Raw genomic sequence first — 16,446 nt, 5'->3', positions numbered from 1 at the left:
GAGTCTGACCCAGCCCAGGACCTGAAGTCAGAAAATGGGTCTAAGTTCCTGCCTTCAGCCAGAGGATTTGGGCAAGCTGCTTAGCCAGAACTGCAGTTCCTTAGCCTTCACGTGGGCACAGTGCGGCCAGCCCCGCCCATCCCCACTCGGCCTGAGAGGGCCCCAGGCCCAGGAGACAGTGCCCAGGGCTCGGGAGCCCCTGCCCGGCCCCTGGCTCTGAGCTCTCTGAGCACACCCACCACAAGCCTGCGGCCAGGCCCTCAGAGATGACCCTCCACACGCCCCCTCCCCTAATGAGCCCCATGGCCCTGCGGATCAGTGGGATTGGCTTCTCCCCCAAATACATACTTGTATTTGTTATTAGCTGCCTTAATAAGGGCCGTGATTATGTCTACTATTTACTCAGCCATGTTTTCCACTGGGGGCGCTGGGAAAAGATGAACGTGAGCCAGGATGGGTTCTTTTTTAAATTTATCTTTAGTCAAAAGTATCACAGATGTCCCCTTTGGTGTTTTTTCCCCTCATTGACCCCCTCCTCCCCACACCAGCCCCTCCCCAGGCCTTCACTGCCCTGTTGTCTTTGTCCATGGCTTATGTGTATATGCATATAAGTTCCCCAGTCAATCACGCTCCACTCACACCCCCACCCCCGCCTTCCCTCTGAGATCCCAGTCTGTTCCCTGCTTCTATGTCTCTGGATCTATTTTGTTCATCAGTTTATTTTGTTCATTAGATTCCACATCTGAGTGAGACCCTGTGACACTTGTCTTTCTCTGGCTTATTTTGCTTAGCATCATACTCTCCAGGTCCCTCCATGCTGCCCCAAAGGGTAAGAGATCCTTCTTTTTTATGGAAAACACAGGCTGGATTCTTTATTCTAGTCCTTATTCATTCATTTAGTTCTGATTTTAAAAGAAATGGAAAGGAAAAAAATATTTTCATGGGCCCCTAAAGTTGTGGGGGGGCCCCAGGCACAGACCCACTGTGCCTAATGGAGAAGGGGGCCTGTCCCTCAACACCCACAGCAAGTAGTAGGGACAGGAGTCAGCCACACATTAATTCGTGCAAGCATCCCGCGTACATTCATGCAGGGGCTCTGGGGGAAGGTCGTCACCCAGCAGATAAAGCTCCTGACTTGTGGAATTGGTGTCCCAGGGAGAGAACAGTGCCGTGTAAGCAAATACGCGGAGGGTTTCAGGTCTCGGAAGAGTGCTCTGAAGAAAATGAACCAGTCACGGGAGAGGAAGTGATGCAAGGGAGGAAAGTCCTTTGTCAGGGAAGCCAGGGCGGTGACTGTGCTCTGAGGCCTGCATGATGAGGAGGGGCAGCTATGGGGCCAGCTATGTGAAGAGCCAGTGCAAAGGCCCTGGGGCAGGGATTGTCTGGGGGACAGAGGAGGTCCAGGGTTAGAAACCCAGGACAATGAAGGCAGTGGTGGGAGAGGAAGTCGGACGTGTCTGAGGGACATGTTAGGTGCGTATCATCGGCCATCAGAAAACTGATTTTATTCTACTTGCAGTGGGCCGATGCTGGAATGTTGTAAGCCAGGAAGTGATTATATTGATTTATCTTTTTAAATAAGAGCATTCTGGCAGCTCTGTGGAAAACTGACGCTGGAGGAGTGACAAAGGAAATAGATGCCAGATTACATCGCCGTGAGGTCCCGGGAGCGAGCGCATATGTTAAATAGGGGTGAGAGACCAGGTATCGGTGAGAAATAACCCAGATTTGGGGCGTGCGTTGGCTTGGCCGTTGGGCATATGGGTTGGGAGTTCAGGAGAGGACGCCTGTGGGCACAGGTCTGGAGGGAAGCCAGGAAAATTCGATGTCACCAAAGCCAAGGAGAAAAGCTTCCGAAAGGAAGCCGCGGTCAAGCGCCGGATGTCACTGAGAGCGGAGGGTGACGAGGACAGGATCGGCTGCTGGACCTGACGGTGCGGTCCTGCGTGGCCTGGCTGAGGGCCATTTCCACTGAGTGACGGGCAGGGACGCTGAGCAGAGGGGGCTGCGGGGCCAGCGAGAGCGAGGAGGTGGGCCCTGCGCTTCCAGGGCCACGCTCTCTCCACTGCGCCATCCCCTCCCGGACGCAGACGCCCACCGGTGCTCGGGGGCACTGTCCTGGCAGCTGCAAACCACGGAGGACCCTTCTCCTGGCCTCTCCCGAAGCCACTCCAGCGCCCAGCCATCCCCTCCCGCACCATCCACACCTGACGGGCTAGTGAGTCCTTCTCGCCGCCGAACATTCTCTGCTGCAAAGATGTGCTGGGCGTGGTCCATCCCCAGCTCCACTGGAAGCCCCCAAAGAGCAGAGAACTTAGCCCGTCCTGTCCGCCGCTGTGTCCCAAATGCCCCGCCACCCGTCCGCACTCCGTAGACATTTGTTGGAGGAGCAGTGAATGCTCCGCAGCTCACCAGGATGCGCTGAGAGTGTGGGCCGGGGGCTTGCAGCCTGATCACATCCCCTCCTCCCGTTCTAACCGCAGCCCGGCCTGCTTGGAGATGTCCACAGACACAGCTGACACATGCCAGCGTGTCCTGATAAGGGCATTCCACTGTTGACACAGAAGCCTGGAAATATGTAAACACACATCCCAGGACCAGACGGGGCCAAGGGGCCTGGGCCGCACACTCACAGCTGTGCCCTGACGTTCTGCCGCTTCCTCTTCAGAAATGAGGGCACTGAGTCCTGGGCAGGGCGGGGTCGGGGCGGGGGGATGGTCCTCCCCAAGCTCCCCCAGCGCAGACCGGGGGGAGGGACGTGGGGATGAGAAAGGGAGGCAGAAAGAAAGAGGGGGGGCAAAAGGAGATGGAGAGGGGGCAAGGAGGGAGGGGGAGGAAGGGAAGAGAGGAAGGGTATTTCCATGGGAACACATGTCCCCCGAGAGCCACCTGTCTCCCCCGACCGTCCTATGTAAAATGGCCCTGCCCTGTGGCTCTCACGCTGCAGTTTCTCATCACTGCGCCTGTCCCCTGCTGAGCTGCACAGTTATTTGCTTATTTTCCGTCTCCACCCACTGGAACACGGGGCCCACGGGCACGGGGAGCCTGTTTTCCGAGGCCGGGCCGCCGTGTCCCTGTGTAAGCACAGGCAGCCGTCCTGCCGCCTGACTGAGGCCGTGGGTGAGCCCGGCGTTAGCTCTCCCACGGCCCCAGGCGACACGGGCAGTCCCGGGAGGGAGAGGCACGGGGTGCGACTGTGTCAGCTCGCGATGGAGTCTCACTCCCTGCGGGCCAGGCTCCGAGCGATGGCCCCACGGCACTGACCTGTGGTCCTCACACCCCCCTGCGCGAGGGCCCCCACCTGCCCATCGCGGGTGCGGGAGGAGGCACGGAGGGCAGCCCGTTGCTCGCGATCACACAGCTGGAAGGAGCGGAGCTGGGATCCACACCCAGAGGTCTGAGCCAGCACCCGTGGGCTGGACGCCACGTCCCCCTGCTTCCCAGAGAGAATTCTAGAGAAGGTTCTGAGCAATACCTGCAGAATCTGACTGGGGAATTTTCCTCTCTCTCTCTCTCTCTCTCCTCTCTCTCTCTCTCTCTCTCTCTCTCTCAGCAATTTGAGGAAAGTCAAGGCCGGACCAGTAGCAAAACAGCCTTCTACCGGGCGCTGCAGAACTCGCTGGGTGGCGAGGACGCGGACCCCGGCGTGCTGGCCGCCGCCACGTGGTACTACTCCCTGGAGCACTCTGCCGACGACTACGCCTCCTTCTCCCGGGCCCTGGAGAACGCCACCCGGTAAGACCAAGCACACGGTTCCTGCCGCCGCGGCCCCTGGCGCCAGGGGATGCCCAGGGCATGAGAGAGACTGAGGTTCGGGACCCGGTGCTGCACTGTCCTTCGCGTCATCCGGTCAGTCCCCAGCCGGGGTGCCTGCCCGCCAGGGGCGAGTGAAATGCTGATGGAGAGTCCGGTCCAGCTCAGCAAAGAGGACTCCAGTCTTCCCTTAGTTCGTACCTTCCTTCTCTCCCAGCCAGACTCAGGCACTGGCCTCCGTGGGCCTCCCTGCCTCCGGTCTCATTGGCAGTGCCTCCCCACAGCGCGACTCTCATCTCTGTCCCGCCCACCACTCTTCCAGGGGGACTGTGGGATGAAGCACACGGCCTTCACCTGCCCTTCCAGAACCTCACCCCAGGCCCCTCCCTCAGAGCCGTCCCTGAAAACACCGGAGCTGCCCAGACACCGGCTGCGGGGGAGGTTACCTCCTCACCGAGGGACTCTCATGGGTGTCAGACTGTTGTTACAGCATCTCTGCAGGGTGGGCCCCTGGGCCCATTTCTCAGCTGAGGCGATGGAGAGTCAGACATGCAGGGAGGGCTGAGTGGGATTCAAACCCTGGAGGGATTCAAACCCAGCTGCTGTGGCGGCCAGGTTCTAGCCAGGCCAGCCCCTCCCCAGCTCCCAGCCCTGCACTGCCCCACGCAGGGCCCGCTGTGGCCAGCGCGGGCTTCTGAAATGCATTCCCGTCACCCCAAAGGGGAGCCGGTGTGAACCATGTCCACCTCCTCGCCGCTGACATTTGGACTAGAACAGTGGTTCTCAACCTTCTGGCCCTTTAATACAGTTCCTCATGTTGTGACCCAACCATAACATTATTTTTGTTGCTACTTCATAACTGTAATGTTGCTACTGTTATGAATCGTCCATGTAAATATCTGATATGCAGGATGGTCTTAGGCGACCCCTGTGAAAGGGTCGTTCAACCGCCAAAGGGGTCGCGACCCACAGGTTGAGAACCACTGGACTAGAACGTTCTTTCTGGGGAGAGCTGTCCTCTGTATCGGAGGATGTTTATTTTAGCAGCATTCCTGGCCTTGACCTACTAGATGCCAGTAGAAACCTTTCCACCTCCAGCTGTGAGCACCAAAAAAGTCCCCAAACGCTGCCAAATGTCCCCGGGGGTGGGGGGATATCACGGCGAGAGCCTTGGATCCCAGGAATCCTGGGCACGAAGCACCCTGAGCTCTGTCTTTTATTTATTTTTTTAAAATATATTTTATTGATTTTTTACAGAGAGGAAAGAAGAGGGATAGAGTTAGAAACATCAATGAGAGAGAAGCATCGATCAGCTGCCTCCTGCACACCCTCTACTGGGGATGTGCCCACAACCAAGGTACATGCCCTTGACCGGAATTGAACCCAGGACCCTTCAGTCCGAAGGCCGACGCTCTATCCACCGAGCCAAACTTGCTAGGGCTGAGCTCTGTCTTTTAAAACGCGCAGTGCTTTTCTGTTCTGCTCCATCGGCTGCTGTATGTATTTGTTTTATCATAAAATGTTTTGCTCCCAAATCGGTAAGTGATACTGATGCTCTGAGAAGATGTTTGTCCACAAGCCTCCTGATCCTAAGATGCTTCCCGTGGACACCAGCGTGTGATCACAGCGGCCGTAAAGCAGACTGCCCATGTGCTCTCCGCAGGCCTGTGCGAGGGGCTTGGTGGCCGAGGGACGGTGCCTGGGAGAAGCCTGGGCCCGGCACAGTTGTCACAGGCCCTCCTCTGTCCTCCTTTCTCCAGGGACTACTTCATCACCTGCCCCGTGATCGACATGGCCCGCCACTGGGCGAGGAGGGCCCGCGGAAACGTGTTCCTGTACCACGCTCCCCAGAGCTACGGCCACGGCAGGTAAGGGGGCTGCGTGGCCACAGCGGGTGTTGGCAAATGGAGGGGGTCTGACGGCAGAGAAAAGAGGGCGGGACTGAGGGACAAGTCCTGACTCAATGACGGGGGACTCATCCCTTCACCTCTGTGAGCCTCAGTTTCATCATCTGAAATATGGGTATAAGAGCAGCAGCCCCTTTAGTTCACTGAACTGCAGGAAGGGAAAGTCAAAGAAAAGATACAGGAAGTGCCTTGGAATTGCAGTGTTAGCTGTTGATGGATAGGAGGCCTTCATCCACATGTCTATGGCTTTGAAAACAGCAGGTGAGGCAACCACCTCATTTGACAGGTGGGGTGCGAGTCCGTTCTATTCTAGTTCAAAGGCTCCTTGGGGCTCAGTGTTGCCATCTGCAAAATGGGAGTGGAGGGTGGGAGAGGCCACGCGCAGTGACCCTTCACTGGGCTCTGCGGGACCCTGCACCCAGGGCCCAGGAGGAGGAGAGCGAGGTGGAGGGCCCGAGCTCCCGGCCCCTGGCTCGCTGTCTCACACTGAGCCTGGAGGAAACGTCAAGGTCATGCCGTTTAGAGAGGCGTAAAAGGCAGTGCGCTTGGTCACCTTTAAGGTGCGGTCCACCTCTCACCTCCTATCATTTTGGGGGGCAAGAGGCAGAGATGGTGGTCGTGGACAGAGGCGCAAAGTGTCCTGATTAGAGCAGCGCCTCTGGGCCGATCACCGTGGCTAGAAACCCGCTCTGAGTCTTATTAGTTCAGTGACCTAGGCAAGTCACCCAACCTCCTCGGTGACTCAGTTTCTTCATCTGAAAAATGGGGGTAGGCGTGGGAGCACCGGCTTCAGAGGGTTCCCGTGGTGATGAATGTGTGTAGCCGACGGGCCCCGTGAACTGTGTTACGTGTCCCGTTAATTCTTGTCCATCAGGGCGCGTCCCTGGCAGCGCTCGCGCCTGCGTCTTCTCACCCCACCACCGTCTGGTGGCTGCCATCTCTGTAGTAGACGCTGAATCAATGAATGAATCACAGAAACTGATTTGCTGGCACGTTTCTCTCGCGCTGCCCTGGAGCCGTCGGCCCTCTCATTTGTTCCTGGCTCGGACCTACAGACTTAAAATAGATGTGTGCGCCTTACGTGTTCGGCCATCTGTCTCGTGCCTCTGTTCCGTGAGTGTACATTAGCTCTCCTGGCATCGCCACTGAACAAAGCCCAGTAAACCCCCACCTTCTTCTCCCTGACCTCCGTTAATGCCTCACAGACCAGCGTGGCTCGGGGACGGCTCACCTGTGTTATAGATGGGATTTTTGTCCCTGAAATTGAGGGACAAACTCTGTGAGGAAGGACCTGACTCTTTTGAATGGGTAGGGCTCTTGGGATTAAAAATCTACCCAGGCTCCATACAGGATGGGGGACCACTCTTTCAGTTTGGGAGAAGTGGCTCAATACAGTGGAAGAACACCTTTTTTTGAGGTCAATTCCATCTTTTCCGCTGAGGAGTTCTCTTCATTTGAGCAGGTTCCTGTACCTCAACTTCCTTACCCATGAAATGGGTACAGTCACACCTGCTTCCCAGTGGGAAGGTTCAAGTCAATGGGCATTAAACACCTGGCACATCGTAGCTGTTCTTTATTGGTTATTTTCTCTTTAGGAAAAATAAGGTTCTGAGAAGAAGAGAAAAAAAAATTAAAATGACTAAAGACACAGCAATGTTCCATCTTTATAAATTGTCTCAACCCTGGAAAACAAAGCCGTAAATTCTAGACTGAAGACATTCTGTACACCACCTTCTAGACAGCTCTGTGCATTCCGGGGGCTTTAACATTTCACATTCCAAATATTATCTTTCTAGTTGACTGTCTTGGCGAGTTCGTTGGAATTGGTGGCTGGATTAGTAGCTGGATTCTTGACTTGGGGCCACTGCTCTGGCTCCGTCCTGTGATTAATGAGATTACTTCCCAGTGAAGATGGAAGGGAGTCGCTTTCTGAAACTGACCACTCGGGTTTCGTGCCGTAGAACAGCTTGTGGTGTGCATTCTCTTCAATCCTGTTTCGTCGAATAGTTACCTTCTGTGTTCTATGCCCCAGGCCCTCTTCTAGATCCTAGCAATGGAGCAGTCCGGAAGCCTCTTGGAACTAGCACTGTAGTCAGGGGGTGGGGTTGATGAGTGTCCAGGGACAGGGTGCAAAGAACAGACAACACACACACACACACACACACAGAAAAAAGCAGTGTAAATTTGGATAACTGCCCTGGGAAGGGGAAAGGGAAAAGGCGTGGCATGTTTGAGGATGACGAAGGAGGCCAGGAGCTGGGTGTATTGAAGAGAAGGAAAGTGGTTGGAGATTCAGCGGGGAAAAAGACAGGGTTTTGCAGTTCACATAGGAGTTGGTAAACAGTGGCAGGCCAAAAGGTAGTATTTCATCTGAATATGGGTGGGAAGGCATTGGAGGTTTTTTAAGAAGACATGGTTTTCAGAATGCCCACTGGTCTTTTCTTTCACATTCAAAACACAGCTCTCTAAAAGCCAACTATAAAAAAAAAAATAGAACATAGACTAGAAACCCAGTTTTCCCCTGCAATTGGAAAATCCAATTAAAATGGGGACTCCTGTTCTGTGGGTGAGATAGGTCTATGCCGCCCCCATTTCATTTTAATTCTATGCCTGTACACGTGTCCGTCAGCATGGTTTCAGCGCAGGGTCAAAGGCCGGGCGGCGATGCTGCGTGGAGCCCTCCCTTTGAACTGCTCACAAAGCCGAAAACCCAGGGCTTGCTCTACGGTTTTCAGAATGCCCACTGGTCTTTTCTTTCACATTCGAAACACAGCTCTCTAAAAGCCAACTTAAAAAAAATAGAACACAGACTAGAAACCCGGTTTTCCCCTGCAATGATCAGTTAGTTAATTGGAAAATCCAATTAAAATGGGGACTCCTGGTCTGTGGGTGAGATAGGTCTATGCCGCCCCCATTTCATTTTAATTCTACGCCTGTACACGCATCCGTCGGCATGGTTTCAGCGCAGGGTGAAAGGCCGGGCGGCTATGCTGCGTGGAGCCCTCCCTTTGAAGTGCTCACGAAGCCGTAAACCCAGGGCTGGCTCTAAGGCCAAAGAGCCGCATGTGGCTCACGAGCTGAGGTTTGCCGACCACGGGGCTACGGGACTGACCTCTGTGATGACCACAACACACAATGGGCATAAGCAGGTCAGAGGCAAGCATGGGGCTCTGGGTACACACGGAGCTCCCTGGGACGAGTCGGTGATTCGGGCCAGGAGAGCCCAGCCCCTCTGACCGCTGGGCTTTCTTGGAAGTGGGGCCTCCGCCGGCTACGGGACTGAGCTCTGTGATTCCCACAACACACAACGGGCATAAGCAGGTCAGGGCAAGCACGGGGCTCTGGGTACACACGGAACTCCCTGGGGCGAGTCGGTGATTCGGGCCAGGAGAGCCCGGCCCCTCTGAGCAGCAGCTGCTGAGCTTTGTGCCGGGACTGAAAGGCGCAGTGGGCCCAGCGAGTCCACCGGGAGTGTCCACGGCGCAGCCAGACGTCAGCCACCAGCTGTGCTGGGCCGCAGGGAGCTATGGGAGTGCTGCGCGTGTGTCCCTTGGCGCCGGGGGTGGCATTGTGTTATTTTAAGTGAATTGGGTGTTCATTTAAAAAAATTTTTTTTTGTTAATCCTCACCCAAGGATATTTTTTCCATTGATTTTTAGAGAGTGGAAGGGAGGGGGAGAGACACAGAGAGAGAAACATCGATGTGAGAGAGACACACAGATTGGTTGCCTCCCGCACGTGCCCTGACCAGGGCCTCAGATTGAACCTCCAAGATACATGCCCTTGAGCGGACTCGAACCCAGGACCCTTCGGTCTGAGGACTGACGCTCTATCCACTGAGCCAAACTGGCTGGGGCTGGGAGCTCACTGTTTAAAGAATTGGGTGATGAATCCTTTTGTGGAACAGAAGCCGTTGTCCATCCTTCCGTGGGCAGAATGTGAACTTGTGTGAGTTACATGCGTCCAGAGAGGCACACTCGCAGCCTCTGTGTGCAAGCGACCTGGCAAAGCCTCAGCCCTTGAAATGACCGCGTGGGAAGCGGCGGGTTTTTGTTCCTCCTGCTGCCCCAGTTCCCTCCAGAGGAAGCCATCCAGCGATGCCAGCGAGAGATAAGGGGGAGCATAGTTTATGGGGATGAGGTCAACGAACTTCCTCCCACGGACAGAACAACAGGGAAAGAAATCTCCGAGCAACAGGCTCTCATGTCAGTCCAACCAGATGGGCCGAGCTCAGGGCCTCCGCAGCATGAACCTCTTGAACCCATCATCCTTACAGGAGCCACCTCCCGGATGCAAGGAAGATCCCACCCACTCTCTCTCCTCACAGCCGGGGCCTGGCTCAGCCCCCGTCCCAGCTCAGGTCCTTGTCGGCCAAGGTCAGGGGCCTTCCTCCTGTGACGCTGTCTCATCACTGTGCTGCCTAATGAGCCCCATGTCCATGAAGGAGGGTCCCTCGTGCGGGAAGCGAAGGGACTGGAGCTGCTGACGGACTGTGTCGGCTCTGAAGTGTGGCCGTGGCCCTGGACTTGCTGGAGTGGGGGCTGGGCCTCCCCACAAGCCCCCGCCAGCGCGATCTAGGGTGGTGGGATGGCCGAGAGGTGAGGTGGGGATGTCACGTGAAAAGCCAGCCCCTGTCTCTCTCTGCTGGACAGCTCAGCGGCCCTGGGACCTGCCACGTCAGACCTTCACGCAGCCACTGCCCAGGGCGGTCCTCACGGAAAGGCAGCTTGCAATGGCCGCTTAGAAACGGCCGGCGTCCCCTCCCCTTTTAGACATGGCTCTCGGCGCCTCTGGCCTCGGTTCTCACACCTTCCACAGAGCCAGGGCCTGAAGAACTGCAGGCCCGGAGCCAGCAAGTAGCCCTGTGGTTCTGACGCTTTGGGTTGCCCTGGACCAGGAAAATCCCAGCCTCACTCAGTAGCGTGAAGCACTTCTCAGTACAATTCACGAGGCCCAGAGGGTCGGGGACGTGGTTCCCCGTCATCGCAGCTGCCACACCCCCACCCAGTCTCACCCCCTGTCCCCTCCTCCACAGAAAGCACACTCCACGCCATCACACGCGCTGAGTCTTGGCCCCAAACACCCCTCCCCTCCCCCTCGGGCTCACCCTGTCCTCTCCCAAGGCCCACGTCAACGTGGTTTCCTCTCTGGCGTGGCACAAGCTGCCCTCCATGTCCTCGCCCAGAACAAGCGGCACCACTTTCTCCTCCACCGTCGGCACTTTGTAAACATTTCTATCCTTCGACATCTGTCTGTCTGTCTGTCTATCATTAGTTCAAGCATTTTATTTTTGTGTTGACATCTTTGCATTTCCTGTTGGACCGCGAGCCCCATGCCAGCATGGCCGACTTCTCCCTCTCTTACCCCAGCACCCATTCGGGGTGCGGCCCAGAAAGCAGTCAGCAAGGGTGGCTGGCGGACCGGCTTGTCCTGACCTCCTGTTTGCCACCGTCCTCTGAACTGTATTCACATCCAGAAACTGAGCACACAGCGTCCCTCAGGCTGCATGGCTGTGTGTTTCCCACAATCCAGGTGCCCAACCCAATGACACAGGTCCTTTAGAGGAGAAGGGGGGGCAGAGGGAAAAGCCGGACAGAGGGGCGTGTGGAGGATGTGACTCACTGTTGCTGGCTTTGAGGACAGAGGAAAGGGACCGTGGATGGTGGGCGCTGGGCACTAAGAATGGCCTTCAGGTCGTAGCCAATGGCTGTGCCACAGATCTGTCCCAGGGGGCCATGGACAGAAGGTCCATCAGCGGTACCCAGCACCGCGTAGGCAGCCTCAACATAACAAGAGCACTGTCTTCATGGGGGAGGGATTCTGGTTGGGGCTCCTTGGATTTCTCCAGTGGTGCACTATTCCTTTAACTCCTGCTTCTCCGCCTCCCCGTGCTCCCTCAGCCTGGAACTGCTGGACGACGCCCAGTATGCCTTCGGGCTGCCCTTCCACCCTGCCTACGGGGGGCAGTTCACTCCGGAGGAGAAGCGCACAGCGCTGAAAGTCATGCAGTACTTCATCGACTGTATCCGATCCGGGTGAGTGGGCTGGGGGCGGTCGCTGCGCACCCCGCCCCTCCAAACCCGGGGGCCGCGTGATGAACCTGCAGGTGGCAGACCAGTGTGCTGGCTCTAGGCCCCCTCCCACCAGGCCATGGACCCACAAAGGCATCCCAGAGACTAGCGATGGGGTCCCGATAAAAGGACACCAGCACAGAGAGGGGCACGCGGCCTCCTGAGCGTCCAGACCCCCAGAAGGGCTGTGCTGCTGTTGCTGGGTCCTGAGCTCACATCTCCCTCCCCTAGAAATGGCCTGGGTGGAGTCGGGCCTTCCCACCTGTAAGCATTTGGGGTGCAGCCGTTAAGGCCACTCGGACGCCTAAGGATGAGTGGGTGGGTGGGTCCTCAGAGACCAGGTGTGAGCGGAAGTGATCCAAGGGATGAAAGGAAAGACGAGTCTCCCTCATGCGTGTGTCCTGCTTCTTCTTCCCCAGGAATCCCAACTACCCGCACGAGTTCTCACGGAAAGGGCCTGAATTCGCAGTCCCCTGGCCCGACTTCGTCCCTGGCACCAACGGGGAGAACTACAAGGAGTTCAGCGCCCAGCTCCCCAATCGACGGGGCCTGAAAAAGGCCGACTGCTCCTTCTGGTCCAAGTACATCCGGTCCCTGAAGGCGCCTGCAGGTAGGGAGCCTGGAGCCGGAGGGCCAGGGGGAGGGCGGGCGGGGGTGGATACACAGCACCTACTGTGCGCACATTGTGCGTTAGGCCTGTCTGAGCCTCTGGGAGCCAACGGGCACTGGGAGGCCATTAGCACCTCTCTCTCCTCTGAGAGCTCACAGGTTGGGGAGGGGGGTTCCTCTCTGCCAAGGGCCTCCTGTTCCATGGGGGCAGGAGAGGGAAGTGAGAGAGAGAACACTGGGGTGGGGGGGGGGGCTGGGAGGGCTGTGGGACAGTTGAACGGGGAGAGGAGGTAGGACCTGGACCCTCAGCCTCGCTGCCCTTGGAAGACTGGTCAAACGTCTTGGAGAGTGAGTTCTGGCCAGGGGAGAGGCGGGCATTCTTCCTCTTTCTGTTGCAATGGACTTCCTGTTGAAGAGAATTTCCTGTTGAAGAGAACTTCCTGTTGAAGAGAACTTCCTGTTGAAGAGATGTTACGGAGACGATAAAAGGATCCGTCATAAGGGCGCTAGGAATATCGAGATAAATGCGATGCCCTAAAAAGCTTCTGGGAGTGACGTGACCCAGGGGAAGTCCTTCAGCTTCCTGGTGCATGCTGGGAGCTGCAGGAAGCCAGGGGTGGGGGGCCTCCCAGGGCAGGTTGTGCTGGGCTGAGCTTTGCAGAATGTCGGGAGGTCTTCATGGGGAGACCAATGAGAGTGGAGAGTTCAGCAGGGAAGTGACCTCGTCTGACATGTTCTAGACTCTCAATCTCACTTTTACCTTCTAAGACCCAGAGGCTCTCTGGCGATGACCCCGAGTCCTGTCCTGCCCATCGCATGTCCCTCCTGCCAGGCGATCTGAAAGTGCCCCCTGCAGGGCATTCCTGGGGAAGAAATGCCCTTCAGAGCCAGGGTCTCTTCCGGTCAAAAAGAGTGAGGGAGAGAGGAGAAGTCGGGTCAGGATCGCACCAGCCTTGCCCTCATGTTTCAGATGAAGCCAAGGATGGGCTGTCAGCAGGGAGTGAAGAGGAGGAGCAGCCGGCAGGCTCTGGCCTGAGAGAAGACCTCCCAGATCCAGGCTCCAAGAGCTACAGCAAGTAACCAATCCCAAGACTTCCACCCACCCTGCCACCGCCCCCTCAACTTGCCCTTTCCCTCCCCCCACCCCCAGGCTGCCACCTGGGCTCCTTGTTCTCTGGAATCGCCCCTGGCTTTCAATAAAGTGTCAACATGCAGTGAAACAGCGGTGACTCTGATGTGTTCCTTCAGGGCTGCCCTTGGGAGATGCCGAGCTGTGGATTCATCTTCTCACCTTCGGAGTCCGACTCAGTTCTGAATCCCAGGCTGCTGTTTCCTCCCGTCAAATGGTTGCGCAGCATCCTCTGTGTGCCAGGCTCTGTGCTGGGGGCTGGGGAGGCGAGAGCCCTGCCCTCTCGCGGGAGAGGGGGGCAGGCGAACAGAAGTGACACGGGATCTGGGGACCCATGGAGGGCAGGCCCCAGAGTCCTACCTACGTGTTAGAAAGGATTCTCTCCTGAAGGTGCTAGGAAGGAGGTAGGAGGCCAGCGAGGCTGGTAGGAGGCTCAGAGCCAGAAGGAACGCCAGCTGGCCAGGTGCAGAGTCTGGGGTCAAAAACAGATGCGCCCTCCACTGACTCACAGCCAAGCTCCTCCCACCCGGGCCCCCGGGGCCGCAGTGCCTGCGAGCCCGGGACCTCCCGTGTCCCTACAACACTCATGCAGGTGGTTTTCTTCCCTGTCCCACAGGTAAACACACGGGGCTTCAGCAAGGCCCAAGGGCCTGGCGAAGGCCACAGTCAGGAGCACAGGGAGGAACGGCGCCCGAGGCCGCGCTGGCAGGTCCAGGCCGGGTTGTCCTTCTCTGGGCCACGTGGGTGCGGATGCGTGGACTGGTGTCTGCGGTCACCCCGATGCCCCCTGGGCTCCTGCTCTTCTGTCTGCTGAGGGCGGGGAGGTGGCTTCTCCTTAGACAGCCTGTTTGCTCCTTTTCCACCCGGAACATCCCTCCCAGCTCTTCCATGGTGGCCCAGCTTCGCAGTCAGACCGACAGGTGGCATCTACTCATGGGGGGTCGGGAGCCTACTTTCTCTTCTGGCTCCTGAAACCTCTGCCGCCCGGATGCCGGGGGTGGGGGCGGGGCGCAGGGGGTTGCTCGGGTCATTCAGACGGGCAGCTGCTGAGTCAGAAGTCCTGCTCCCGTCCCATCTCACTTGAAAAAGCATATATTTTGCTTCCTTTAAGGTGGTGAGACTCACTAGGGTGAGATAGAAATATATACATTTCCTGAAGTTATAAGCACAGAGTCCAAAGGAAAAAGAGGGAAAGAGAGAGGAGAAGAATAGAAGGAGGAAGAAAGGGAGGGAGAGAGGGAGGGAGGGAGAAGAGCAGGAGAGTGAGAGAGAGAAAGAGAGAGAGATAAGGAGGAGGAGAAGGCCACTCTAAACGCTAGATGAAACAGGAAGCCCCACTATAATATTATAATCTGAAATAGATCACGGTTTTAAGCAACCAATGAGCTGTAATAAGAGAGACTCTGTTTGATCTGAAGACCCGGGGTTGTCTCACGGACCAGGAGCGTACGGGGCGGAATCCCAGTGCCTGCTCGGCCTGGGAGCGACGTGCACAAGGTCTGATGCGGGGAGTTAACTGGTGTGCAGGTGTTGGGGTCACCCCATGGAGCCGGCCTGGGAGCGACGTGCACAAGGTCTGATGCGGGGAACGAGTTAACTGGTGTGCAGGTATTGGGGTCACCCCACGGAGTGCCCACGGAGGGCGTAGGTGAGGTTGCAGCACCAAGGAGATCTGAGAGCATGGACGTGCAAAGAAAAGAAGGGAAGAAGAGGGGTGTAAGGGGTGCACACACACTCGCTGTTTAAGCAGCAAGCTTAGGGGGAGGATGGGATAAGAAAAATACCGTCTTTAGGACGTTGACAGTAACCCACAGAAGAAACAAGAACGATGCCCTTGCCCAGCCTTGGGGTGTGCGGAGAGGCTGTGGGACCGGGTGAACCGGAAATCAAGGTGTAGAGTTGCTCAGTCACACAGAGGCAAGACTCAGACATGCAGGCACAGGCCGCCGAGCGAAGAAGCAGACGGTTGGAGGAAGTGGCTTCTGCAGAAGGGATGATGGCAGGCAAGGTACCCCAGGGGGCCATTCCTTAAGGACAGGTCTTGTTCCTTTGAAAATATAGATTTGGGCGCCCTACCTTACACCATTTATTCTCAAAATCTGGGGAACAGAAATCCGTGTTTCCCACAAGCTTCTCCGGTGACTTTCACCCATGCAGACCTGCCTGGGGACCGCTGCCTGATGGCCTGGGGGGGCTGGGGGGGCGCTGCCCTCTTAATGCAGGACCAGTGGGGACCGAGGCGCCCCTGAGCCCCGGTCACCCTGCTGTGTGTTCGGGAACCCGGCAGGAGCAGGACCTTGCAGCTTATGTTACTGCCGCCGCCTCCTGCCCCCAGTGGCTTCCAGCTCAGGAGGAAGTGACTCAGACCAGTGGCGGCTCAGCGTGAAGATCTTCACTCAACGCCTCGGTCTCTGCCCCACTGATGCCGAGGCCACGCTGACCATGTGCTGCCCTTTCACCTCCCGACTGTTCGGCGGCCCTTGCCCTGCTGCTGGGTGAACGTGGCCTTCCTGCCCGTGGCGGAGGGGGCGGAGGGGAGGAGAGTGTATGAGTCTTCCCGGCTGTCCCCACACATCGAGTCAGCCCGTCCCATTGGACAGGGATAGGCCTTCAGGGCATCTCAGGATGCAGGAGGGAACACCAGCGAGGGGACGTGGCCGGGGTTCTGACCGCAGCCCCGTGACAGGGGCTGGCGGGGGACCCCCGTGTGCACTTCTCTGTGTTCTCAGCCTCATCATGGCGATGCGGGCCCAGCCTCCTCCAGCTCAGACGTCCTGGGTGTTGTCTCTTGGGCCATACTTTCCTGAGAGCTGGTCCAGGGCAGAGACCACGCGGCCTGGCCTTTGATCCCTCCTATTTCCCGTTCCCACCTTCTCACGGACGGGCATGTGTTCCTGACCGTGGCCTTCGCCAGGCCCTTGGGCCTTGCGGAAGCCCCGCGTGTTTACCTGTGGGACAGGGAAGAAAGCCACCTGCAC

The 16,446-nt window shown here is 57.3% G+C and overlaps 1 protein-coding gene across 1 annotated transcript in view; it reads left to right on the top strand.

Moving 5' to 3' along the window:
• Positions 1 to 13,547, top strand: part of TG (thyroglobulin) — a 168,698-nt gene extending 155,151 nt beyond the window's left edge. Inside the window, exons 44-48 of the mRNA XM_014544980.1 lie at positions 3,554 to 3,735; positions 5,514 to 5,621; positions 11,560 to 11,694; positions 12,150 to 12,340; positions 13,310 to 13,547. Coding sequence (XP_014400466.1) covers positions 3,554 to 3,735; positions 5,514 to 5,621; positions 11,560 to 11,694; positions 12,150 to 12,340; positions 13,310 to 13,419 — 726 coding nt within the window. The 3' untranslated portion in view covers positions 13,420 to 13,547. The remainder of the gene's footprint in view (positions 1 to 3,553; positions 3,736 to 5,513; positions 5,622 to 11,559; positions 11,695 to 12,149; positions 12,341 to 13,309) is intronic.
• Positions 13,548 to 16,446: the final 2,899 nt, after the last annotated feature.

The sequence above is a fragment of the Myotis brandtii genome, unplaced genomic scaffold, assembly GCF_000412655.1.
Source record: "Myotis brandtii unplaced genomic scaffold, ASM41265v1 scaffold390, whole genome shotgun sequence".
NCBI lineage: Eukaryota > Metazoa > Chordata > Mammalia > Chiroptera > Vespertilionidae > Myotis > Myotis brandtii.
Note: the sequence above shows the minus strand (reverse complement) of the source record. Positions and strands in the feature narration are given on the sequence as shown.